Source organism: Tamandua tetradactyla, chromosome 16 (assembly GCF_023851605.1).
Source record: "Tamandua tetradactyla isolate mTamTet1 chromosome 16, mTamTet1.pri, whole genome shotgun sequence".
Classification (NCBI taxonomy): Eukaryota; Metazoa; Chordata; class Mammalia; order Pilosa; family Myrmecophagidae; genus Tamandua; species Tamandua tetradactyla.
In genome coordinates, this window is record NC_135342.1 from 25,069,140 (window position 1) to 25,082,314 (window position 13,175).

Sequence of the window (13,175 nt, forward strand, 5' to 3'; positions counted from 1 at the left end):
TCAAAAGTCTATACCACATTGTGTTTATCCATTCATTGGTGATGGGCACTTGGTTGCTTCCATCTTCTGGCAATTGTGAATATAGTAGTGTGCTGGTTTGAAAGGATGTATGTCCCCTAGAAAAGCCATGTTTTAATCAAAATCCCATTTCATAAAGGTAGAATAATCCCTATTCAATTACCGTATGTTTGAAATTGTAATCAGATCATCTCCCTGGATGATGTCATTTAGTCAAGAGTGGTTGTTAAACTGGATTAGATGACGACATGTCTCCACCCATTTATGTGGGTCTTGATTAGTTTATTGGAGTCCTATAAAAGAGGAAACATTTTGGAGAATGGGAGATTTAGAGAGAGCAGAGAATGCTGCAGCACCACGAAGCAGAGAGTCTACCAGCCAGCAACTTTTGCAGATGAAGAAGGAAAATGCCTCCCGAGGAGCTTCATGAAACCGGAAGCCAGGAGAGAAAGCTAGCAGATGACGCTGTGTTCCCCATGTGCCTTCTCACTTGAGAGAGAAACCCTGAACTTCATTGGCCTTCTTGAACCAAGGTATCTTTCCCTGGACGGATGCCTTAGATTGGGCATTTCTATAGACTTGCTTTAATTGGGACATTTTCTCGGCCTTAGAACTGTAAACTAGCAACTCATTAAATTCCTCCTTTTAAAAGCCACTCCGTTTCTGGTATATTGCATTCCGTTAGCCAGCAAACTAGAACAAGTAGCAAACTTTTTTTTTTCTAGTTTGTCATCTTTAATTTCATCAATTGTCAATGGGCAAGTTGAAATTATATCAATCTGAACATATTTCACTTGGTGAGGAAGTCTTTGACCAGCTTAAGGGTTATTTTGACAACGGCAGCTTTGCCTTGTGAGTTGTCATTTTCTTCATCTTCTTGATAATTAGAGAGGTTTAAAAAAAAAAAGCATGTTCTAAATGGGTCTACATTTCTCCCCAGTTTTAAATATTCACTTACTCTTATCATTTTTTTATTGTGGTGACATATATACAACATAAAACTTCCCATTGTAACCACTTTCAAGCATACAGTTCAGTGGCATTAATCACATTCCCTGGCTTGAAATGTTAGTACCTGGTATTCTCTTGGCAGAATCACGAAATGAATTGCTGAGGCACTGATCACCAATTCAGATTCTAGATTTTTAAGTGAGAGCAAATAAAGCTATGACACCAACAAAAATACCAGTATTTCAACACTTTTTAAAAAGCATAGATTGAAGAAGACTAAAAGTCATGGTACTCCTGAATTACAATTACTAGGCACAGAGTAGAGGAATGCTTTTTGCCCCAAATCGCACAGATAGGAAGGAAGCAGAGTCAGGATTTGAACTCATCACTGCCGTGTCAGAGCCCCAGGGTTTCTCAGCGGGATCCCACCTGGCACGGGGGACAGGACAGTTCTCTGCTGGTGGTAACTGTCCCGGCAGGGCAGGTCACTAAGCTTTATTCCATTTAGCTGGTGCTGCATGACACACCGCTCAAAACAGAGTGTCTTAAAATAATGACCCTCATCTCGCTATTATCATTTATGGATCTGGGGTCATTATGGATCTGCTTGCAGTTGCAAGCAGGATCATCTGAAGGCTTATTCACTCCCATGCGTAGCAGCTGGGATGAGGAGACTCAAAGCAGCGGGGGCTCCTCAGGCATGTCGACCCATCTTTACAGGGGCTCTCCATGCGGGCTCTCCAGCGTGATGACCCCGGGGAGGGGGATGGGCCGGATTTCTCAGGTGGTGTGCGGGTGCTGGATCACACCGGCTCGTGGGAGTCGATTGTGCACATCTCTTCCCAGCACCCCAGTTCAGGGGCTTTACACTGGTAGCTTGAAACCAGCCAAGGTGGGTGGATTTGCACCAGGAAGTAAGCAAATGCCATACACCAGGACTCCACCCCCTCCCCGCCTTTCCCTTGAGATCTGGTTGTTAACTATTCAGCAGCACACCATGCAGGGCTGCAAAGACACAGTCCCAGGAGAGAGGCCAGCAGGGGCTGTGTTCCCTTTATGACTGTTCTAGTTTGCTAGCTGCCGGAATGCAATATACCAGGAACGGAATGGCTTCTTAAAAGGGGGATTTAATAAGTTGCTAGTTTATAATTCTAAGGCCAAGAAAATGTCCCATTTAAAACAAGTCTATAGAAATGTCCAGTCAAAAGCATCCATCCAGGGAAAGATACCTTGGTTCAAGAAGGCCAATGAAGTTTAGGGTTTCTCTCTCAAGTGGAAAGGCACATGGTGAACACGGTGTCATCTGCTAGCTTTCTCTCCTGGCTTCCTGTTTCATGAAGCTTCCCCAGAGGTGTTTTCCTTCTTCACCTCCAAAGGTCACTGGCTGGTAGATTCTCTCCTTCTCGTGGCTATGTCATTCTCTGCTCTCTCAGAAATCTCTCTCCTCCAAAATATTTCCTCTTTTATAGCATTCTAGTAAACTAAACAAGACCCACCCAAATGGGTGGAGACACGTCTCCACCTAATCCAGTTTAACAACCACTCTTGATTGAGTTACATTTCCAGGGAGATGATCTGGAATCTTGAATTACAGGTTCAAGCATATAGTATTGAATAGGGATTATTCTGCCTTTACAAAATGGGATTTTGATTAAAACATGGCTTTTCTAGGGTACAGACATCCTTTCAAACCAGCACAATGACCCAGTCCCGGAATCCCCAAAGTGGAGCCACTCCTGCAGTGCCGGGAAAGTTGAGGCATACCCTTTCAGTCCAGTGCCAGGAGACAGGAAGGGGTCCTGGACCAGCATGTGAGACAGGAGATGTTATGATAGCATGTGAGACAGGAGATGTTATCACAGCCATTTGGGGACAGTCTGCCTTGGCATCCTGCCAGGAGCATCCCTCAGTCGCCCTGACATCCATATAAACTCCACCCTGGCCCCCAATGCACTCTCCATGTGCACTTCAGCCATACCAACCAGCCAGAGGTGGCGACCAGCCACAGGACGCGGTGGGTACAAGGGACTTCTTGGCCCTCAGCACAACACCCCAAACAAGCGTGGTGTAGACTGAGAGCTCATATGGCACATCTTTTTAAGGTCCTGGCTTCTTGGTGAATTCTGGTGGCCTTCTCTGGTGTGAGGGGCTCCCCCCAGCTCCAGAGGTCCCCACACTGGCCAGAGACCGACCGACATGTTCCCTGGAAAAGCAGACCCACGACCCACAGAACCAGGCAGCGGTGAGTCTTGTGTCCCCACCAGGCCCACTGCTGAATCACGGGACTTCTTTTTTTTTTTTTTTCTTTTTGCATGGGCAGGCACTGGGAATCGAACCCAGGTCTCCGGTATGGCAGGCAAGCACTCTGACTGCTGAGCCACCATGTCCCAGCCAATTATGGGACCTTTTAATGCAATAAAAACCTGCCCCAGGAGTAGCAAAACAGGGGGGCCTTCCAAGCCTGTCTCTATCACTCTGCACTGGGAGTGAAGGAGTGTCGACATTTTTGCCACATCCACTGCCGACTTGCCCTGCACAGGCTTATTTCCTCTTTTAAAAAGAACTTCAAATTATTTAAAAATAAGAAGAGCTGTCATGAATTGAGTACTTGCTGGGTGCATGCACATAATAAACATTAGATCATTGAATCCTCGTAACCCAGGGCAACCTCAAAGAATGATTTTGCCCATTAAACGAGATGATGGGATTCAATGAGCTGATCCAGTTTAAGTGCTCAGCACGGTGGCTTAATAAGGGCCCAATAAATGTCACCAAAAGAAAATATCACAGCTAAATACTTGCTAGTCCCCTTTATATGTCGTGTAGTAATAATAGCAACTAACATAATTCAGTGTTTAATATTAAATGAATATCATTCTTACTTACTAGACACCAGGGGCTTTTCTTAATTGCTTTACAAATATTAACTCATTTACTCCTCACAAAAACCCTCTGAAGTAGGTACCATCATCATCCCCATGTTCAGAAGAGGAAACTAAGGCACGGAGGCATTAAATGACTTGCCTTTGTCATATAATTAGCCCATAGCAAAGCTGGGGTTAGAACTAGAGTTTAATTGCCAGGCTACTCTGTCTCTCATAATGGAAGGAAACGAGTGTCTCACTAAGTCTTGAGCTAGCCGCTGAGTTCTTGTTAAATAAAGGTATTTCACCTCATTTTGCATCAGTTTTCTCATCTGTGAACTGGGTTTCTGATGCGATGTTCATTCATTAGTCCACATAACATCTATTTATTGGACACTTACTATATCTTGGGCAATGATGCCCTCTGAGATACAGCAGTATGCCAAACACACACACACACATATACACTAATCTCGGCTCTTATGGAGATTACGATGTAACTAGGGAGAGAGACACTAAAGAAAATAAATAAGTGAATTACAGACATTTTGGGTGTGGGCGCTAAGAGCTTTAGAAAACTATAAAGTAGGGAAAAGGGAGGGAGGAGAATGTGGGTGATGGGAAGGCTCTGAAACTAAAAATAAGGGGCCAGAGATGGCCTCAGGGCAAAGCTGACATTTGAGCAGAGACCTAAAGGAGGTAGGGAAGTGGCAGGGAGCAAATTGCAGGGTAAAGGCCCTGAGGCCAGTGTCCCTGGGCAGGGTGACCCAGAGGGAGAGCAGTGGGAGACGAGCACAGGGAGGGGACAGGGGCAGATTCTGTGGGCCATAGGGAGGGCTCTGCCCTTTATCCCAAGTGAGATGGAGCCGCCTTGGGGCTCTGAGCCAGGGAGGCCCATGACTCAACTCAGGGGTTCACAGGCTCCAGGGGGGTGGGGACTGGAAAATAGGGGTGAGGCAGGCGGGAGCAGGAAGTAGTGAGGGGCTGCCGCGAGGCTCAGGGGAGAGGCGATGAGGCTGCGTGAGCTCTCCAAGGCAGGGAGTGTTGACAGAGAAGAGAGGAGGTCCGGAGCCCTAGCTCTGACAGGGCAAGGCCAGAGGGAGGAGGGAGAGCCAGCGGGGAGCATGACCCAGAGGTGCTGAGGAGACCGGTGGAGTCCTGAGGGCTGTTATGCCCTGGAGGCCAAGTGAGGAGGGAGTAGCCTGCAGTGGGGCTCCTGCCGGCAGGTCAAGCCAGGTGAGGACTGAGCAGTGGCCACTGGCTTAGCACCACAGAGATCATCGGTGACCCTGACATTGGAGGTGGGAGGGCAAAGCCTAATTAGAGAAGGTTTAAGAGAGAATAGAAAGAACATATGGAGGTAACAAGTGCAGACAACTTTTAGGAGGAGTTTTACTCGAAAGAGGAGCAAAGAAATCGGTTGCAGCTGGAAGGGGAGGTGGGATCAAGGGTTTGTTTTAAGATGGGACGAATGGCACTGAGTGGGGGCTAATGGGTACAATCCTGCACAGAAGGGGATGTGACGGCACGGTGAAGAGAAGGGAGGATTAGGAGGCCTGGCCTGGGAAGGGGTGGAGCAGGGCACCAGCGGGCGCTGACACAGACGGGACTGTCACGGTGAGAAAGTTAACTGGTGGTGGCAGACAGGGGCTTGTACTTTCCCTGCAAAATTAGAAGCAAGGTCATCAGATGACAGTGGAGAGCAGAAGGATGGGTTAGGGGTTAGGGGAGAGGGGGAAAGGTGTGAAACAGTTGTGCAGAAGAGAAAAGAGCAAGCAGGCAAGGAAATGGTTATAAACTGTGACAGAGATTATGACACCGAGCTGGAAAGCTTGGGTAAATCTTCAATAACTATGGAGCAGGCTATTCCGCAGAAAAGCAACACTGCCCGGTTGTGATCCTTAAAGAATGACTACTTCAGACACAGCTGGCCACCTCTCTATGTATCAGGGGATGAGTGATGTATGATTTATGTGCTGCTGCCATTAGAGCAAAGAAAAATGCCATGTTAAATTCTGTTTTCTCAAATAAAAATGTTGACAATGACCAGTCTTCCCAAGTGGAAGACGAGCCAAAAGAAAATAGTTGTGATATGATTGCCAGGCATCATTAGGGACCTGCTTGAGGGGCGCACTCACAAACCCAAAGTGGGAAGCCAGCCATCTTGTGTGTTGTCTTCCAGCCATGCTGGGCCATGTGGGTACTGGCTCGGAGTAGGAGGAGGGCTGCATTTAGCCAGGGTCAGTGCAGGAAGAAGCCAAAGGGGGCTGGGTATTGAGACTGATAGGTCAAGAGTGTTTATAATGATTACACTCATAATATAAGTTGGGTAGGGAAGTAAGGAAGACACGAGGGGGTGAGAAGCAGTGAAAAGGAAGTAGGGAAAAAAGGATGAGAGAGTGTGGGGTCGGGCGTACTGGAGGGAGTAAGCTGAAAAGACTGTAGGTGCTGGGGGAAGAGTAAGAGGCCTGAAGTGGAGATTTAAAGGAGGCTGCGGTTATGGAGATAAGGTCTAGATGTGACCTGGGAGGAAGGGCTTGGGAAGAGGACAGGATCACCAAAGGAGAGGAGGCAGAGGAGCTGGGGAGGTTGAAGAATCACACCTGGATAGGAAACAGACAAGGATATGGGACTGCAGGGAGCTGGGAGTGGAGTGTTTGGAAAAGAGAGGCACAGTGCCAGAGTCAGCGGTGAAGTGTCCACTCTGAGATCATGAGATCCCCTGCTGGGGGGTGGGGAAGGTGGAGGGAGAATGGTCTGCAGCAGCACGGAGGAGCCAGATCTACCCACTTGGAAGGGCCAGGAGAAGGCGCGCCCTCAGGACAGAGCCGGGTTCAGGTTAGAGCCAGAAGGCTGAGAGAATGCTCAGAGATTGAGGAATCAAGATGATGCTGAAGATGGGAGTTGGGTCAGGTGGAGAGGTGCCTTCCTCCTCTGAGTTTTTCTCGTGGGTAGTTCTGCACGCCTCTGCACAAGAGGCTGACACTGCTGCCCTCTCGGGAAGTGAAAGCCCTGGTGGGTGGCCCGACTGGGGTCATGGCCAGGCCACGGGTCTTTTGCCCCTGAGGACAAGATGGAGAGTGGCTGGGACTAGCTGACCCCACTCTTTCCTGTGGAGCTAGGCGGCAGGGGGTGGATGACCGCCCATGGATCTGATGGGGACTTGTCGAGCCTGAGGGGCTTTGTGTCCTGGGAAGCAATGTGGCCAGGCTGTGCTGACTCGCCGACCCTCTCCACCTGCAGGGCGCCAGAGACAGGAGATGGGTGTCCGGCCCTCGCGGCAGCGGCGGCCCGCAGGCCCGCCTCTGGCCCTGGCCGCGCTGCCCGCAGAGCTGCTTGTGCAGGTGCTGAGCCACGTGCCGCCGCAGGCGTTGGTGACTCGCTGCCGCCCAGTGTGCCGCGCCTGGCGCGACGTGGTGGACGGGCCCACCGTGTGGCTGCTGCAGCTGGCCCGCGACCGCAGCGCCGTGGGCCGCGCACTCTACGCGGTGGCCCAGCGCTGCCCGCCCAGCAGCGAGGATGAAGAGGGGCTCCCGCTCTGTGCCCTGGCGCGCTACTGTCTGCGCATATGCCCCTCGGCCGCAACCTCATCTACAACTCCTGCGGCGAGCGTGGGTGCCGGACGGGCGGGGCCTGGGCGGGGCCAGGATGGGGGCGGGGATAAGACAGGAGGAGCCAGGAGACTTGTAGAGGAAAGAAGAGTTTGAGAAACTTGAGTGGGAGATGCCCGGGCGAGCATGGGCGGAGCTACAAGGAGAGCCTCGGCGAGTAGGAGGAGGCAGTGGTTGTGGGCGGAGTAGGAGAGACGGAACGCGTGGGCGAGGCAGAGTAGGCCGGGCCGAGGGCGGGGCCGCGGCTGGCGATGCGCCGAGCGGGAGGTAGCTCCGCCCCACGTGGGCTCGGCCAAGGGAGTGGTTCCGGGGACGGCTTTGAGAGCCCGTGCTTGGTGGGACCTGAGCGAGCTGGCGGGCGGGGTCAGGGCAGGAGGAACCAGGAGGCGTGGTGAAAGGAGGGGGCGAGGTGGATGAGTGTGAGCCGATGGGCAGCGCCGGGGGCAAGCTGAGTGGGTGAACGGGACTGAGTGACCGGGTAGTGGATGGGACCGGGAGTCCAGGCCGCTGAGGGACAGACCTGGAGTAGACACGGCCTCGGGGAGGGGCGGCGAGGCAGCACAGGGGCGGGGCAGGTTCGCGCTGCTGGGCGAATCCCTTCTGGTCAACCCTACTGTATCCCACAGAGGGCTTCAGAGGCTGGGAGGTGGAGCACGGTGGGAATGGCTGGGCCGTGGAAAAGAACGTAACACTGGTGCCGGGGGCTCCTTCCCAGACCTGCTTCGTGACTTCCTTCGAGTGAGTGGCCCTTCAACCCTAGGGCAAGGGACCTGAGATGGGAAGTCGACCCTACCCTACCGTCCTCATTCTCACCCTCACCCACCTTCACACTCTCCCCCGCTCCTTCCTTCATTCATTCAGTCAACAAAAAGTTGTTGAGGGCTTGCCAGGTACCAGGCACTGTTTTATATGCCAGAGATACAAGGAAGAATCAGAAAGACCATGACCTCGCTCTGTTTTCATTTACATTTTAGATGTAGAGTTGGGGAGAGGCATTAAGGACGTTAACAGTAAAATAAAAATAATAATGGCAACAGCACAATAAACATGTATAGGACTTACTCTATGCCAGATACTCTTCCGAATCCTTTATATATAACTCTCACAACAACCCTGTGAGTCAGTTAGTATTATTACCCCTGGAGAGTACCCAATATTTAGTAAACAGTGAAGCCCGGACCCAAGTAGTCTGGCTCCAAAGCTTCTGATTACGATAAATGCCGTTAAGACACCAAGACAATTTGATTGGCGGACTGATATCCTCATTCCCCATAGTGATCTCCTTGTTCCTTCCCCCAACAGACAGCCATCCCAATGCAACATTATCTTTCTAGTAGCTGCAGTATATTAGGGATGAAGCAGTATCTTGTTTTGATTTGCATTTTTCTATTTACTAATAATTAAGCTTGTTAGCTTTTTGGAGATTTCCTGTTTTGTAAAATTCCTCTTTTGAAAACTGTTCATAGTGTCTGTTAGGGTTGATGTCTTTTTCTTAATGACATGTTAAGAATACCTTATATAGTCTACACCTCAGTCCCTTCTCCTTTCTTGATATTGCAGAAATTTCCTTTTTTGCCATCTGAATTAACTGTGACCATGGTATTCTTTGTTGGGTAAAAATCTTTCATTTTTAATGTGATCAAATTATTTTCTTTTGCTTTAGAGTTTGTTTTTGAAGTTTTGTTTTAAAAGCCCTTCCCCACCATAGATCAAACAATATTTTTTTCCAATATTTTCTTATATTCTTTCATTTAGTAACCTCATAAATTTATCTTTCACAATTAGGCCCTTAATCCACATTCGGAAGTGTTATTAGGTAGTAATTCAATTTTATTTTCCTCCATTTATTAAGACAATTTTCCCAACACCATTTCTAAAGAATCCATCCATTCCATGGAATGGTGTAACACCTTTATCATTTATGACATTCCCATACATACCGAGGTCTGTTCTCTGAGCCCTCTGTTCTATTCCATCCTCAATTTATCTGTACTTCCACTGACACTACACTGTTCTTGTCATTATGACTTTGTTAGATGTTTTGATCACAGTCCCAGCAGGAGAGATAGCATGTCCAAATTAGGAGAAAGGGACTGTTTATGGAGGTGTATCAGACCAAAGAGATGCCTGCCTGGCAAGACTGGGGAGAAGGGACCCTGCTACCCCTGGGCCTGAAAGGGGCAAAGGAGGAAGCAGTTACTGAAACATGAAGACAGGGCTGTGAGAAGAGGGTGATGGTAGAGCTGGGACATGGCAGTCCTACAATGGCCCCATGGAAGGGAGCCAGTGTGTAAGTACTGTATTCTTCCCTCCCTTCCATCTCCTGCTGGAGCTTCCCAATGGCTGACCCAACCTGGTGAGAGACCAGGCCATTCGATCAGAACGACTTAAACCTCGGGCCCACATACTTTAGAAGGCCCCATAATTCCCTGCTCAGACATCTAGTGGGTGGGCCTGTGTTTTACTCATATTTTGAGCAGGATGGAGAATGGTGGAGGGCATCTGAGAGGCAAACGGGAGGTGTCCAACCCATCATACATCTTCACATCTTGCAGAGCAAACCCTGAGTGGAGGGTTGCCGGGGGAAGCTTCCTGGAGAAGGTGGTTTCTTGGCTGTGACTTGAATAAATGACAAAGGGTAGCTATGTGAAGTTGTGTGATGGCAGCCTCAGCACTGTCTACCCCAACCCCCACTATTCCCAGCTGGTGCTTTAAGAGGCAGCTTGTGGACCTGGTGATGGAGGGGCTGTGGCAGGAGCTGCTGGACAGTGCCCAGATCGAGATCTGCATAGCCGACTGGTGAGTGGCGAGTGGCAACCTGCACCACCCCCAGTACTAACTGCAGACGCTGCTGTTTGGCCAACAGGACTCATTTCAAGCCCACCACAACTCCATGGAGTTGCTGATGTTATTGGCTCCCTACACAGATAAGACTGAGAAGTGAGTCTCTCAGAGCTGCAGAGGCAACGAAGGGCAGAGCCTCAGTGAGCCCAGAGCCCCCACTCTGTGCTCCTCTCTAACGGCTTCCCAGCAGGATAGGGAGTTGATGACATAACCTTACAGACAGGTTTGGCTTGGTCTGAACTAAGGCGTGCCCCTCCCCACCCCCATCATCCCCAGAAGGGCTAGGAGCACTCACTGTGCCCTGGGCACTGCTGCAAAAGGGGTGTTGCTGGCTTCACTGCCTGTGGGCTTACAATGAGCTCTCTTTCCCAGAATACGCAGGTTCCTCCCCAGAGCATCCAGGCTTCTCCCTAGGTCTCTGGTTCCTCCCTGAGATCACAAGTCCTCTCCCCAGAACAGCTAGATGCCTGCACCCTTCAGGCTCCTCTCCAGAGCACCCAAGCTCTGACTCCTCCCCAGAGAATCTAGTCCCTTCTTGAACACTGGCTCCTCCCCTTGGTACTGGTTCCTCTCACCATGCTGCTTCTCCCACATGTGGTAGCCCAAAGCCTCAAGAATCCACCCACGGAGGATCCAGGCTCCTCCCTCAGGTTTTGGCTCCACCCCAGGAACAGTTACTCCTCCCCCCAGAGGGCCCCCGGCTGGGGCCTCCTTGGCTGTGGTGTGGATACGTGTGACCTCATCTAGATGCAGGAAGGCCCAACCCTCAGTCTACCCCCACCTCCACCCAGAGAGCTGGGTGGTGATGAGAGCATGAAGGCTCACTGCCTCCTGGCAGGTGGGGTGCCCGAGAGAACTGCAGATGCATCTACCTGCTCAGGGTGCGCCTCCTGGACATGGACAGAAATGAAGTGGTCAAGTTCTCTGCCTCACCCAACCCAGTCCTTCAGTGGACTGAGAGGGGCTGCCGCCAGGTGGGTCCCAACTGCCCTCCTGATCACCCTCCACCTGCTCAGAGACAACCCCCCTCCCCAGGTTCTCATTCTGCTCACTTTCCCTCATCAGCTTTCATCTCTGCTGGATATCCTATAACAGCTAACAATTCCTTACTAAACCCTAAGCCTTGTTCCAAGACTTTTACACATTAATTCATTTCATTTCTACAATAGCCTAGTTGTTGAACATTTATTGAGCACCTACTGTGTGCCACGCACTGCTCTAGATGCTGGGATTGCAGCAGTGAACCAAAATCCTGGCCCCATCCCCAACCCAAAGCTGAAGAGACTGAGGCACCGGCCAGTTAAGTGATGGGCCCAAAGCCCCACTAGGCCATGCAGGGCCTGATTCAAGGCCAGGATGCCTCCTGGACCTGTGATGTCTTTGCATATCAGGCCCTCAAGTAACCTTAGATGGTTTTCCTGCTCCTGCCCTCATCCCTCCCCACACACAGCATCCAGAAAGATTCCACTGAAAAGGGGGTCAGATCATGACTCTCCCTTCTCATGGCCCTCCTGTGGTTCCATCTGGAAAGAAAAGACCAAGTCTTCCTGTGGCCCAAAGACCTGCAGGATCTACCCATTACCTCCCTGACTCCACTTCCTACTTCTCTTCCCCTCACTTACCTGCTCCAGGCACCCTCCCACCTCAAGGCCTTTGCATAGCTGTATTACAGATCTCTACTCAAATGTCACCTTCTAAGTGGGCCTCCCGTCTCCTCACAGGATGCACTGTGCCCCTGACCCCAGTGATCCTGGGCAGCATCTGGGAACCCTACTAGCATGTTGGCTCCAACAGGGCTGTCTTCACTGCTGTACCCCAGTGCCTAGAGCAGGGCTTGGTGCAGATGCAGTCCTTGATGAAGTTTCTGTTGAGAGGACAGAGAAGAGAGGGAGGGCCATCCAGACCCTCACCCAAAACCTTTCCTTTCCTCCGCAGGTCTCCCACATCTTCACCAACTTTGGCAAGAGCATCCGCTATGTATCTTTTGAGCAGTACGGAAGAGACACACTCCAGTGTGAAGGTCAGGATCCACCTGTCCTAGCTGACCAGCCTGCTGGATGCCACCACCAATCCAGGGCTTTGTGGCTGGGAACCACAGGATATCTGGGCTCAGTGGGGTAGGGGATTGTCCCATCTAGCCTGTTCTGGGTATGCCTTCCATGAACCCCCACTTGCTGCTGCTTCAGCATGGTGACCAACCAGGGATCACAAGCCAGAGATCTCCTCGCCCTCTCTCAAGAGGGCTTCCTCGGCTCTCCAGGTGGGCACCTCAAAGACTAACCCAGAGGCAGTTGTTTGCCCACAAAGTGTTTTCTCTCATGACTGTCAGTTGGTAGTCAAGAAACAAGGGCCAAGCCAAGGTTTATAAGAGGGGAAGAGGCTGCCAAGTCCAGGCACAAGGAATCTTGCCTGCACATTTCTGGAGTAAGCCAATTGCTGGGAGGGAACAAAGAGAATCAGTCAGGACAGTGAGACGAGCAAAGGCCTAAGAGGAAATCCTGGCCTTTGTGCTGGGGTACCTAAAATTCAGCTAGAGGGCAGTGTAACCTGTGTTCCCTGTTCAAGGACTGCCAGCATCATCCTATCAGCACCTTCAGCCCGTCTGGGCCCAGCTGGTACTGGTTCTATCAGATTTCCTCAGAGGCCTGGTCCCCTGCATTTCTCTGCTGAACCACCCTCACCTCCTGCTCAGCCCTTTTCTCAGCACTCAAGCCCTCTTGTACACAGACTCCTGGTGCAAAATCTACCAGAAAGGAAAGCTCCCCATAGCTGGGCACAGCCAACAAACCAGCTCAATAAAATCGGTGCTAAATGTGAGGTGATGGGCAATTTGAGCTTCTGTGCTCCTAGCTCAGATCCTAAATAGGCTTGGGGGCGTTTCCAATCG

At 50.7% G+C, this 13,175-nt stretch overlaps 1 protein-coding gene across 1 annotated transcript; it reads left to right on the top strand.

Moving 5' to 3' along the window:
- Window positions 1–7,093: 7,093 nt before the first annotated feature.
- Window positions 7,094–13,105, top strand: FBXO17 (F-box protein 17). The gene is given in 6 exon segments (XM_077131945.1): window positions 7,094–7,399; window positions 7,402–7,444; window positions 8,071–8,182; window positions 10,148–10,243; window positions 11,127–11,262; window positions 12,224–13,105. Coding segments are annotated over 6 exon segments (879 nt in total). The 3' UTR covers window positions 12,410–13,105.
- Window positions 13,106–13,175: the final 70 nt, after the last annotated feature.